The sequence below is a fragment of the Chiloscyllium plagiosum genome, unplaced genomic scaffold (genome assembly GCF_037043375.1).
Source record: "Chiloscyllium plagiosum isolate Xiang-an unplaced genomic scaffold, Cpla_swu_hap1 HiC_scaffold_4, whole genome shotgun sequence".
Lineage (NCBI taxonomy): Eukaryota > Metazoa > Chordata > Chondrichthyes > Orectolobiformes > Hemiscylliidae > Chiloscyllium > Chiloscyllium plagiosum.
The window spans coordinates 61,373,881-61,387,237 of NW_028270142.1; the positions used below are offsets into that span (position 1 = coordinate 61,373,881).

At 39.4% G+C, this 13,357-nt stretch overlaps 1 protein-coding gene across 1 annotated transcript in view; it reads right to left on the bottom strand.

The window, feature by feature from the left end:
- tmx3b (thioredoxin related transmembrane protein 3b) overlaps nucleotides 1–12,949 on the bottom strand; it is a 126,968-nt gene extending 114,019 nt beyond the window's left edge. Inside the window, exons 1-2 of the mRNA XM_043688478.2 lie at nucleotides 12,802–12,949; nucleotides 12,610–12,664 (exon numbers count right to left, since the gene is read on the bottom strand). Coding sequence (XP_043544413.2) covers nucleotides 12,610–12,664; nucleotides 12,802–12,934 — 188 coding nt within the window. The 5' untranslated portion in view covers nucleotides 12,935–12,949. The remainder of the gene's footprint in view (nucleotides 1–12,609; nucleotides 12,665–12,801) is intronic.
- Nucleotides 12,950–13,357: the final 408 nt, after the last annotated feature.

Consider the following 13,357-nt stretch of genomic DNA (forward strand, 5'->3'; position numbering starts at 1 on the left):
ACCGTTCTGCAGGTCTCTGTGTTTTATAATGTACATCAATGACTTAGATAAGGGAAGCAAGGCATGTGGCTAAAATTTGTGCCATTGTCAGAAAGTATGATGTGAAGGAGGACACCAGGAGTTTGTGGACTGATAATAAATAGGTTGAGTGAATTAGCAAAACTCTGGCAGATGGGGTACAAATGAGAAATTGTTCACTTTGGTAGAAGAGCAAAAGAAACAGAATTACCGAAATGGAATATGTCTGCAGAATTCTATGGTGCAAAGGTATCCAAGTGTTCTTGTGCATGAGACAAAGTGAGTACACAGGTATATCAAGTAATTAAAAGAGAGTGTCAATGGAGTGCTCTCCTTTATTGAGATTGTATACTTTTATTACATAAAGCATTGGTGATACCACAACATCAGTACTGTTTGTCACTTTTGTCTCCTTTTTGAAGAAAGAATGTAAATGCGTGAGAGGCAGTTTGGAGGAGGTTTATTCAATAGATACTTGGAAGGAATATGTTGTCTTATATGAGGAAAGATTAGACAGATTGGGTATGCTTTCACTGTAGGGAGGGATATACTTCAAATCAAGTTACCAGATTCTAAACAGTCTTGGATGTGGAAGTAACATTTCCTCTTGTGGGAGAGTACAGAACTATGGGCACTCCTTTCCCACTCCTCACTTAGTCACAGATGTACAGCACAGAAACACACCCTTCAGTCCAACTCATCCATGCCAGCCAGATATTCTAACTTAATTTTGTCTCATTTGTCAACACTTGGCCCATATCCCTCTAAACCCTTCCTACTCATATACCCACCCAGGTGAGAGGGGTATCAAAGCAGCATGGCACACAGTTAACAAGGTAAATCTCAGACAATTGCACAAGAAAACTCACGAAGCCATGCAGAAAGAAATCTTCCATGAAACTTGATGAATATGACTCCTTGCTGACTGCTGGTAAGATCGAGCCCTATGACACTCTTCCCACTTTAAAGTATATCTTAAAACTTTGCTTTTTGGTCAATATAGCATATCTAATGTGATATGCTGTGAAATTGTTTGCAATTGGTCCTGTTGGGTCTTCGCTTTGTTAACATATGTTACAAAATATAAGCTGTTGTTCTTGGCTGTCACTCTGCCTCAATTAGCCATAGTGTGATTATTTAAACTGTGGAATCATCCCTTAAAAGACAGTGAAATATTTCAATTTATTTTCTTGTTTTTCCTCTCTGTTTCACTTTCTGTATCTAACTAGCTGTCTAATTTACCCATGCTAATTTAAACTCCTCAGTCATTCACTTGTTTATTTAGAGTCATAGAGATGTACAGCACGGAAACAGGACCGTCTATGCCGACCAGATATCCCAATCTAGTCCCACCTGCCAGCACCCAGCCCATATCCCTCCAAACCCTTCCTATTCATATACCCATCCAAATGCCTCTGTCCCTCACGATTCCCTCCAACAACGTGTCCACCACCGACGTCAGGCTCACTGGTCTATAGTTCCCTGGCTTGTCCTTACCATCCTTCTTAAACAGTGGCACCATGTTAGCCAACCTCCAGTCTTCTGCACCTCACCTGGGACTATCGATGATACAAACATCTCAGCAAGAGGCCAAACAATCACTTCTCTAGCTTCCCACAGAGTTCTAGGGTACACCTGATCAGGTCTTGGGGATTTGTCCACCTTTACCCATTTCAAGACATCGAGCACTTCCTCCTCTGTAATATGGGCATTTTGTAAGATGTCACCATCTATTTCCCTACAGTCTATATCTTCTATATCCTTTTCAACAGTAAATACTGATGCAAAATACTCGTTTAGTATCTCCCCCACTTTCTGCGGCTCCACATAAAGGCCGCCTTGCTGATTTTTGAGGGGCCCTATTCTCTCCCTAGTTACCCTTTTGTCCTTAATGTATTTGTAAAAACTCTTTGGATTCTCCTTAATTCTATTTGCCAAAGCTATCTCATGTCCCATTTTTGCCCTCCTGATTTCCCTCTTAAGTATACTCCTACTTCCTTTATACTCTAAGGATTCATTCGATCTATCCTGTCTATATCTTACACATGCTTCAATCCTTCAAAGTCTTTAGTTAGAGGTGGATGTCCTTGAACATCTCTGAGCAAGGCTATTTGCAGTTCCCTTCTTGGTGTTTATAGAAAGCGGTTACTTTATGACCTTGGAGTCAAACCATACAGTTGAACATAATACAAATTGGATTTTCATATGGCTATCCATATCAAGTATTTCACAATTCATTTCTGATGCAATAAAAATTGACAGACCGAGACAAAAGTTTGATGAACTTGTTTTCTGCTGTGGTCCATGACAATCAGAAGGAAGCAAGAAAAATAACAAACTTACCTCTCAGTTAAGAGCTTGTACTTTGCTAGATTTTTTTTCCATCTATATCCTGATCAAGTGTAATGTTTTAAGATCAGTTATCTTAGCAATGAACCAATAATGATCCTACTATGCTGTTGGTCTTACTCAGCAACATATTGTGCTGAGCCACCTCGAGATTTCACACTTCAGTATCTGTAAGTGATATCTATTTTAAAAACAAAGCTTGAACTGCTTGCTTTGATGGAACTTTCAGTGTTTATATATAACCAAATTTAGCAGTTAAAAATATTTATACTGTGAACACATTAAAACAAAATCTAAATCTATTATTGAACACATATTTAAATATTAGTTTGCTTCAATTTTCACATGACAGGAGATGTTGGGGGCGTTGGTGGGGAAGAACCATTCACATTAGGTCATACCCATTGCTACATAGGCCAGCTACGTACAAATATTGCATTGCTATCTGATTTGAAGAATTATTGCTGTTTACACCCAAGAGCGGCCAGTGCTGTCAGTTTAATGCACTGCTGTCAGAAATGAAGTGCAAGCCATCCTGGACTACCTGCATTCTATTCCACTTCCCTCCTTATATCAAATCCTTCCTTTCTAATTTTCTATTTCAGAAATCCAAGAACTGCTAATCTCTAAAGAAGTTATGTCACTTAACTTGACACTCAGCCACTAGCTCAGACATTGTAATAGGTCTCACATCCCACCATTGCCGATACACATACAACGAACTCGTCTTCTTTCCCCCTCCACATTCTAACCAGTGCAAGTCTCCTCCCGAACAGTTATAAAGCCATCCTCCCCCATACTCCAGTCCATATGGTTATTCTACTCTCTGACTCCAGACACACTGCAATCAGCCCTTTTCTCCAATTTTTCCTCATTTGCCATGAAGCAGAATCACCAACTTGTGGAAAAGTCCCTGTTCAACAGTCACAAGAACATAAACACAAATTTTCAAGTTGTTACTCAACTTCCTGGATCAGCCACAAGACCTGCATGCTTTTACCTACAGTCAATACGGAGTTACACTTGTTTTATTATTCTATACCAAATGATTCAAGTCCACTCAATACCACTATCAAAAAAGTGCTTGAGCTTAAAGAATACTTTGTGCTCACATCAGCCAACCTATCACTGAACTGATAGATTCAATCCAGTGGGCCTAGGGCTGTCCCATCAGTGCCTCCAGGCTAGGTAATCTCTGTACAGTCACTATTGCTGTTTTGAAGGAAGCAATCGCTATGACCTACAGTATGGAAACTGCTGCCTTTGCTGGTACTACATGGAGAAATGGACCATGCCTTCAGCATTGCAACCAATTATCGTCATGTTCAACTACAATATATACATAACACCTTAAACACCTGTATCTGGGCCAGAAGGCCTGGTTTCAAGCCCCAATTGGCCCAGGTACATATTGTAACATGTCTGAACAGGTGGATTAAAAGTTTCTAGAAAATCCCAAGTCAACAACGTAACTGTTCAGCTGATTTATACATTGTAAGTCACTTTTGTACTGTTGGTTATTTAGAATGGATTCTGGATATCTTGGAATTGGGAAACAGAAGTGGGCATTTACATAACTGCTGTCTTATAATGGGCTAGAATTATAGATCTAGTCTGAGATTCTGCAGCCAAAATAATAAAACAATACTGGTTTTAGTTTTCAAATCCAAAAATATAGATTATTCCAAAGATCATTTGCAGATCATGAGAAATGTAATGGGAACCTAAGCACTGTTAGACACAGTCTTGTTTTGAACAGCCTCACAAAGCACAGAAAGGTAGAATTACCGTATAGTGAACAAGAGTTCTATCTACTGGGCCTACCTGATCAGCAGGTAGGCCCAGTAGATAGCATTACCCATTCTAATTACAGTATACTTAAGTTGTCTCCTTATATCTTTCATTTTCCCCAAAATGTTGATTTAAGCTCCCTCTGTAGTGCAATTGATGCTGAATCAACAATAACTCATTTTAGTACCCAAGGATAAATTGCAACTCTCCTAAACAAGCTCCTGCAATAATCCTAAAAAACATTACTGTTACCCATCACCAAAAAGTTTAGGAAATGTTTTATTTGCACTCTTTAATCTTTTCAAACATTTGTTTAAGATGCTTCCACAAAGTATGAAAACAGCCTTTTTTTAAATAAGCTTGCAATCATATCCTTTCATCCCCATCATGGTACTTGTAAATTCCCAATGCATTTTCCCACCAATATCCTCTGACATCAATTTTTCAACTAAATGATGTCATTCATGCTATAGAGTGGCATAGTGATCATATCAAGGCTTAAGACTATTACCAGGAGGACTTTCATTCAAATCCCATCATAGCAGACGGTTGAATTGCAGTAGGTTAAATCAATTGCAGTAGGGTAATTGTTGTAAAAATGCAAGTAGTTATGAATGTCTTTTAGGGAAGACCATCGGTTGTTCTTACCTTGTCTGGCTTATATTTGACTCGAGATCCACTACATGCTCCAATTCTTAACTATCCCTTGGCTTAGCAAGACATTCGCTTCAAGGATAATTATGGAAGGGCAACAAACATTGGTCTTACTGGCATTGCCCAAATCCCATGAAAGAATAAAATTGAAAAAAAAACTTGCTGCTTACTTTGCAATTGTTGTCTTTTCAGATAAAAGAGAGAATGCTTTTTGCCTTTTCCATAACATTTTTAGTTAAAATTCTCACTTCAAAAGTTTATTTAGGTTTTTTTCTACACTTAGCCCTCTCCCCCTTTTAAAAAAATATTTTTACTTGCTGATTATCAGTGAGACTATGCAATAGCAGAGGTTGAATTCTGTTACCATGAGTCCAGAGACCTAAAAATCACCTTGGTAGAAAATGAGATGTTGTTCCTCCAATTTGCTTTGAACTTTGTTGAAGCACTGCAGCAAATCAACGATGGAAATATTAAGCATGGGAGCAAAGTGGTTTTCTGATGGCCACCAATACTAAAACTTGAACTTAAATTCCACCAGCTTCCATAATGGCCTTTGAAACTATGATCCCAGTGCAGGGCCCTGGGCTGAATTGAGGGCACTGCAAATACAAGTAAAGCACACAACCAACAAAAACGTCAGCTCTTGTTTACAATAATCCCAAATCACGAAACTGACACATAGCAAAAATTGCACACAGGCTTCATGACAATGACTAAAATCCAAACAAAGGTAAATGGACAAGGTCGAAGATACAAAATCTAGATTTCATTAGGAGGGATGAGGGGACAATGATACATCCAATTTCTCCCCATGGTGCCCACCCATCTTGAAAAGCTTCAAGTTTATCAATGAATACCATGCACTCCCTCTCCAAGGGTATCCAGTGAGGACATAATCGCAAAAGAGAGACAGGTAGTCAAGAACCATCCTGCTCTTTTTTATAAGTGCATATTATTTAACTGTAGTAATCCATTAACTGGACAATGCACCCAATCAATACCAAGTATGAACACTATCCACCAGTTAAGAAAACAAAAATCAAGCAAGGGCTGGAAAGGAGAAACAAGGGAGTGGACTAAATTAAAATGCTGTTGATAAGGAAAATAAAGCACCCCAGCTGCTAATTATAGCAGTTTTAAAAACAAAATTATAATCTCACCACCTAATCACAAACCCAGCTCTTTTTTTTATATAAAGAAACAAAAATGTTATGTCAACTCTGGAGCAGGTGGGACTTGAACCCAGGCCTTCTGGCTCAGAGGCAGCGACGTTACCACAGTGACTGAAGAAGCAGCTTTTGTTTTGATACCCACCATGAAATCACTGGTTTGAGAAGTTAAACTATTAACAAATTATAAGCACATGTATCAGCATGCTCTTCCTGAGCTTTTAAATCCTGGCCTTTTGATCTCAAATTGTACTTCAAATGTCAATGAGTTGTACAATGTACTTCATCAACAAGTTCTCCCACATTCACAGAATTTGAAAATTCATAACTCACTTCCACTACCCATGATGAATGAGCATTTATCATCTGATTCCCATCATGTTATTTACATTCTTCTGTCACATCCAATAATTTTTCCTGCCTTTTCCATTCCTGTGCCCTTCTTTCTTTTAGTAAACTCTTCCCCTGATGGTCTGTTGTAATGTATCAATGCATTAATTTTTACTGACCCCTCAGTTTTAATGAATGCTTTTCTACTGGCATAATGTATTTAGATGGGGGCAAACAATTAAAAAGCAATTATTGCATGATTTCTTTTGCAAAAGCTGTTGATAAATGGGCTTTTTCACAGCAGTATGCCTGACACATTCTGAAATTTGGAATTCACAAATTCACCTTTGTTATCCATTAAGAACTTTATTAGTGACCCAAGGCCATGCCATTACAATTGTCTTTATTGCTTAATCACCAATGTGTTAAATCTGGTCTACATATCTACAAGAATGTCACTAGCATTCAATCTTTGTCCTACTTCTTCAGATCTATGGCTATACAGAATCTTATTGTGAGCTAGACTCCTACCTGCAGAAGACAATAAAACTTTTTGGATGACACCTTGGTCATCACAAAACGTAACAAATTGCAGGAAACATTCAACACAATCAACAATATCCTGACAGGCATAAAATGCACAAAAGAGAAGAATGACAACAGACTCCCATTCCTCGATCTGACAGTTGAATGTACAGTTAACGAAGAGCTTCAAACCAGTGTCTACAGAAAAACAAAACAGACCAAATACTTAATTTCAGAAGCAATCATCCCAACACCAACAAACAGAGCTGCAGCAAGGTATTATTTCAACGAGCTACATCACACTGCAACAACCAAGAACTACAAAACAACAAAAGAAAGATGTCTACACAACGTTTTCAAGAAAAACAGGTATCCAATAAACAAAATCCGATGATTCCTCAGAAATAAACCCAAACATACAGACAACACAACCAAAAACTACAGCCACATTACCTTACATCAAAGTCATATCAGAAATGACTTCCAGACTATTCAGATCTCTTGGCATCATGATAGCCCACAAACATACCAACATACTTAAACAACAACTAATGAATGTAAAGGATCCATAAGATACTACCAGCAAAACTATCATTTACAAGATACCATGCAAGAACTGTAAAAAAATACACATTACATCGGACAAACAAGCAGGAAACTTACACCAGGATACATGAACACCAACTAGTCACCAAAAGACACGACCCACTATCACTAGTTTTCATACATATAGACAGACAAAGAAGGACACCACTTTGACTGGGACAACACACATATCCTAGGACAGATGAAACAAAGACACACATGAGAATTCTTAGAGGCATGGCATTCTAACCAGAACTCTATCAATAAACACATTGATTTAGATCCTATCTATCTTCCCTTGAGAAAAAAAACAGAAATAACATCACCCACCTTAAGAAACCAAGGCCTATAAATAGAGATGCGGGACATACTACCAGCGCTTCACCGGAGATTCTTATTGATGTTACCTAGTCATGGTGACTAAACATCTGAAAACAAGCCTTCCAGCTCAGCGAGATAACTTGCATACTTCTTGGATCTCTTGACGAGAAACCCCAGGTTTCAATGAAAACAATAATGTCTGGATCCCATGAATTGCAAACTTACTGATTTACTGCATACAAATGCTTCATCAAACCCATCAAATTTTCACGATTCTCATTGAAGACTTCCTCCAAAATAATGATACATCACTCTGGATGACATCAGTTCACTCTGGAAGTAATGCAAACCTGAAATTTCACCAGGGTAAACCATTCTCTTTAAAAGGTGGTCATGATTGTCACTCCTGAATTGAAAACAGGTAGGTCTTTTCATTATTGTTTGACCCTATTTTTGTCTGCTTTGCCCGTAGACTCCCATCAACTCACACCATTTGCTGTTGAGGTGCACCAATTACTGAATAAATCAGCTCTTGGATCCACTTAAATCTTTTGTTATCAAGGCAATATTTTCTTGTTGTTCATCCTCATCATATTCGTCCCCAGTACTATCTATTTCACAAGTTGTAAATCTATAAATTAACATAAACACAAGTTTCAACTTGTTCCTTCTGGACTCTTGCTTTGTCCGGAAGCCAACTTCCCGCTCACTATTAGATATAAAATCCAATGAACATTACCTACTCTCAAATTAACATTGACACTGATCTGGTTGGCCTTCTAGGGATCTGCATTTCTAATGGTCCTACATCAGTCCTGGCTCATAATAACTTTAGAATGAAACTCGTGATACTAAATAAGAACTAGGGCCACATTCAATGAATGATTTGAAAGTGAAATAATGAGATGGTACTCCATATGGAGAGAGACAAAATTGACAAGGCAGGGCCTTCATGGTGACCTCAGTACAGGAACTGAACCTGGTCTGTTTCATTCTGCAAACCAGCTGTCAAGCAAAATGAGCTAACCTACCCAGTCAAATAGCTGATCTTGAAGAAAACTGCCACAATTATATACAAATACTATGCCATCGGCTTCTTCCTCTGTGGAAGCTTATTTCTAGCATCATGCCAAAGGAATGTCCAGACATCCAGCAAAAGTAATGACATCAAGATAAGCTGCCAATTACATTGAAATATTCTCACAGACAACTAACAGAAAAATAGAGAGTGAGGGCTGCAGATGCTGGAGAGTCAGAGTCGATAAAATGTGATGCTTGTGTGTGTCAGGCAGCATCTGAGGAGCAAGAAGCTAACGTTTCAGGCATAACCCTTCATCAGGTCTGGGGAGGCAGAAGGGGGATGAGCTATAAATAGGGGGGGATGGGGATAGGTTGGTGGGATGGTGAGTGGTGGACAAAAGGTAGCAGGTGATTGTGATAGGTAGGAAGGAAGATGGATAGGTAGGTCAGGTAAAGAAGGCTGTGCTGAGTCAGAGGGTTGGATTTGGGATGGGTTGGAGAGATTTGAAAGTGGTTAATTCAGTGTTGAGGCTGTGTGGTTGTAGGCTGTTGAGGCAAAAGATGAGGTTTTCTTCATCCAGTTTATGGGTGGCCTTGTTTAGGCAGCCCAGAATGGACACATCATTTGAGGAGTGGGAGGGAGAGTTGAAATGGATGGCTACCAGAAAGTGGGTTTGGTTGGTCTGTATGGACCAGAGACTTTCCCTTGAACCATTCCATGAGTTTGCACTCGGTCTCTCCGATGTGGAGGAGCCCACATTGAGAGCAATTGATGCAGTTAAGTGAGGTTCGAGGATATGCAAGCAAGGGAAGGTGTCAGGTATGGAGAAGGGTTTGGTGGGGAGTGTGAATGCCTCAATCGCATCTTCTCCATTTCTCGCACTTTCACCCTTGAACCACACCACCAACCACAAGGATAGAATCCCCCAGACCTAGAATTCCACCCCACTAATCTCCAAATCCAATGTATCATCCTCGCCATCTACAGTCAGATCCCACCACCAAAAATATATTTCCCTCCTCATCTCTATCTGCATTCCAGAGGGACCAAATCCTCCATGATTTGTTTGTTAGGTCCACACTTCCCCCTAACACCCCTCTTCCCATGCTGCACCCACACCTCCCCCCTCATCCCCATCCAAAGGAAAACTCCAAATCTGGCAGAGATTTCCTTGCATATCCTTGAACCTCATTTACTGCATCCAACTTGGATTCACCACTTTCCAAATCTCCCCAAACCATCCCTGATTCAACCCTCCAACTCTTGACCTGACCTACCTGTCCAACTTCCTTCCCACCTATCTGCTCCACACTTCCCACTGACCTATCACAATCACATGCTTCTTTTGTCCACCTATCAGTACCCCATCTACCTTTTCCCTCGTCCCACCCCTCAATCTATTTCTGAGCCACATTTCCAGTCCAGATGAAGGGTTATATGCAAAACGTCAACTCTCTTGCTCTTCAGATCCTGCCTGACCTGTGTCTTTTCCACCACAGAAAAATAGAATGATGGAATCTGTTTACTTTTTAGGCTTTTCAGATAACAAAATGAATGACTGACTAAAAATCATACATTGTTCCTTTTTTTTAAAATGTGAAATGTAAGATTCAGCAAGTATAAAATTGAGTTTTGAGGGCCAGTGAGGCTATTTGGCTGAAATAAAATATATTTAGATAGCTCATTATGTTAATAACACTGTCTCTAGACACTTCACATGAGCATTATAGAACAAAAGTACAAGATGTTAGGTCACGTGAACAAAAGCGAATTAAATGAGGAAGATTTTAAAAACAATGTTTTAAAGGAGAAAAGCAAGGTAGAGAGACAATGAAGGGCAGGTAGGGTATTCCAAAGCTTGAAGCCTCAGCAACTTTGATCACAACTAATGTTGGGAATGTACAACAGGCTAAATTAGAGGAGCACAGATAAAGGCCATTAGAGAGATGGTGAGCTGCCATGGACAGATTTGACAATTGGTAATTTACTAAAAAGAAACTGGATGTTGGTTTTACCACGGACCTATGTAGATCATTTAGCAAAGAGATGACTGTATGAAAAAACTGCTCCAAGTTAAGAATTAAGACAACAATTTAAATTCAAAATATCAATTAAAGCCTAGTTGCACCTCATTCTGCAAGAGGCAAATAGGACAAGTTTTTCTTAAGGATTCTTTCAGTGAGAATAAGATTAAGTTCTATTTGTTCAATGACGGCCACGGGGGGATACTAAATGAACACTCTCTGGGGGGGGGGGGGATAAAAAAACTGTAATAATCACACAGCATTTTCTGAGCTGCCACATTTAATTGTACGTACTATAGACATTGCTGTCAGTTTTCAAACAGTCATAATCGTTGAACACGAACATTACCAAAAGAATCCAACTCACATTTACTGCATTTTTCATGTTTGCAGATGATTTGCTCCAAAGAATTCAACTGCATTTGTAAAGCAGAACATATCTGTGGTATTTGTTGGTTCTTTCTGATCTACGGCTTCTCTTTTAGAAAATGACATTTACAACTCAATTGCAGTTCAAAAGAAAATGCAGCTTATTTAAGACATCTTCTAAAATCCTGAACTGATTTGGTTGTTTGAAGCAATATACAAGGAAAGCCTTGAAAACTATAACGGTGTCATCAACACCCAATGATATGGTGATATGGTGCCTAATGTGATTCAAAATCACTGTGGAAAAAATGAGATAAACTTTAATTCAGCTACAGCATCAGTTTGAATATTACAACTAGCCACAGTAATCTAGCCAACAGAAGGATAAGGGTAGAACCATCTCTAATCTTGTCACCAGAAATATAATTTTAAAGAAAATATAAATTGTGCATTAACAGCACTTTCATTTTGAACTTTAGCTAGGATGTATTTTCTTTAACAGCAAATGTAGCTTGGTTTTTTGCTAGTATAAAAGAGGCTGCTCATTTCCAACAAACTTAAGGACCAAATAGTCTCCCAGCTTGAATCATTGCAACTTTATACCAACACTCATACAAATCATTCACTGTCCAGTAAAGGCAATTTACAAAAGTCAGCATATGTACCTGGAGGCACGCTTGACCTGCACAGTTTCAATGTGTTAAAAAAGTCCCTGCAGCTATTCCCATTTACCCCTCCAGTTGTAAAATATCAAAATTCTTAAATTATGTTCCATAATCTATGAAAACTGTACAATGTATAAATAATATGTTCATTACAGAAACAATGCGTTTGCATTAACTAGGCTTCGGCGGGGCGGGGGTTGGAGGGTGGAGAAAACGAATTTTAAGAGGAATTTCACACACATTATGGAGAACAAACTTGACTACAGCAGGTACACAGATCAGAATACGATTTTGTCCTATAAACATAAATGCTAAAATTCCATACTTACACAGCTTACTGTAATAACGACAATTACATCGACAGAATGAAAATCAAGCACTAAACTATCATATAACACGCGTGATCTGTCAGAATCAAAGCTGAGCAATCCCTTAGAATTAGACAACTGTAACAATTTGTTCTTTCCAATAGCAACATCACCTGTCACTTTTAAAGGCTTGGGCCTTGCTTACAATCTAAGGAAAACTGAAAAATCACCTATCATATCTTCATGAGTTTGGGAGCAACACCTCCCTTATATGTGGGACCAATATATAAGCATTCCCCTCTAATAAGAAAAAAAATGCACTGTGTTAACAACCATATTCATCCCATTCCTGACAAATGCACGTGGACTCGGCTTGTTTTTCAGCCTATCGAATGAAAAAGCACTATTTTCCTCAACGCTAGCGCGAAGCATGAGAAACGCTGAGGGATCACATACAGTCATCAACTCGGTGTTACTTACGTTTCATCGAGATCTATGGCAAAGGAAGAGACCGCAACGCTCCGGAAGGCTGTAACTGCAACAGAACAGAGACAAAAACACATCTGGTCAGACAACACTCGAAGAGACTCATCTTGGATGATCACTCGTCTTCTTTTAATGTAAAACATTAGTAATGATTCAGTAGAGGTGGAAAGAACAAGCCTCACTTACCTCCCCACAGCAACAACACAAGATGCACCACCGTTCCCAGTACACTCGCTGCCATTTTGCTTGTGAAGAGGCTGAGCCTGGCCAATTCGGCGCATGCGCTCAACCGTACGCCCCGCAGCGGCTCCGTCGTCATGGAGACCGGGCCTGGTCCACCGGGCGGATTATGGAGGTATTCACATTTGGCATGGTCAATGCTCCAAGCTAGTCTTTTGTTTCCGATCTAAAATGGAGACTCAGGCGAAAGACAGCAACTAGGTTTTTCCTGATGGAGTTGTGTGCCGTCCAGAAATGCACTGCAGGCATTCATCTTAGACAGCATCTTCCAAACCCACCACTTCCATCTAGAAGGACAAGGGCAGATACATTGGATTACCACCACCTGCAAGTTCCCCTCCAAATCATTCAACATCCTGACTTGGAAATATATTGCTATTCTTTCAGTGTAGCTGTGTCAAAATCCTGGAATTCTCTCCCCAATGGTGTTGAAGATGTATCTACACCACGTGGACTGCAACAGTTCAAGAAGGCAGCTCACCACCAACATCTCAAGAGCAAC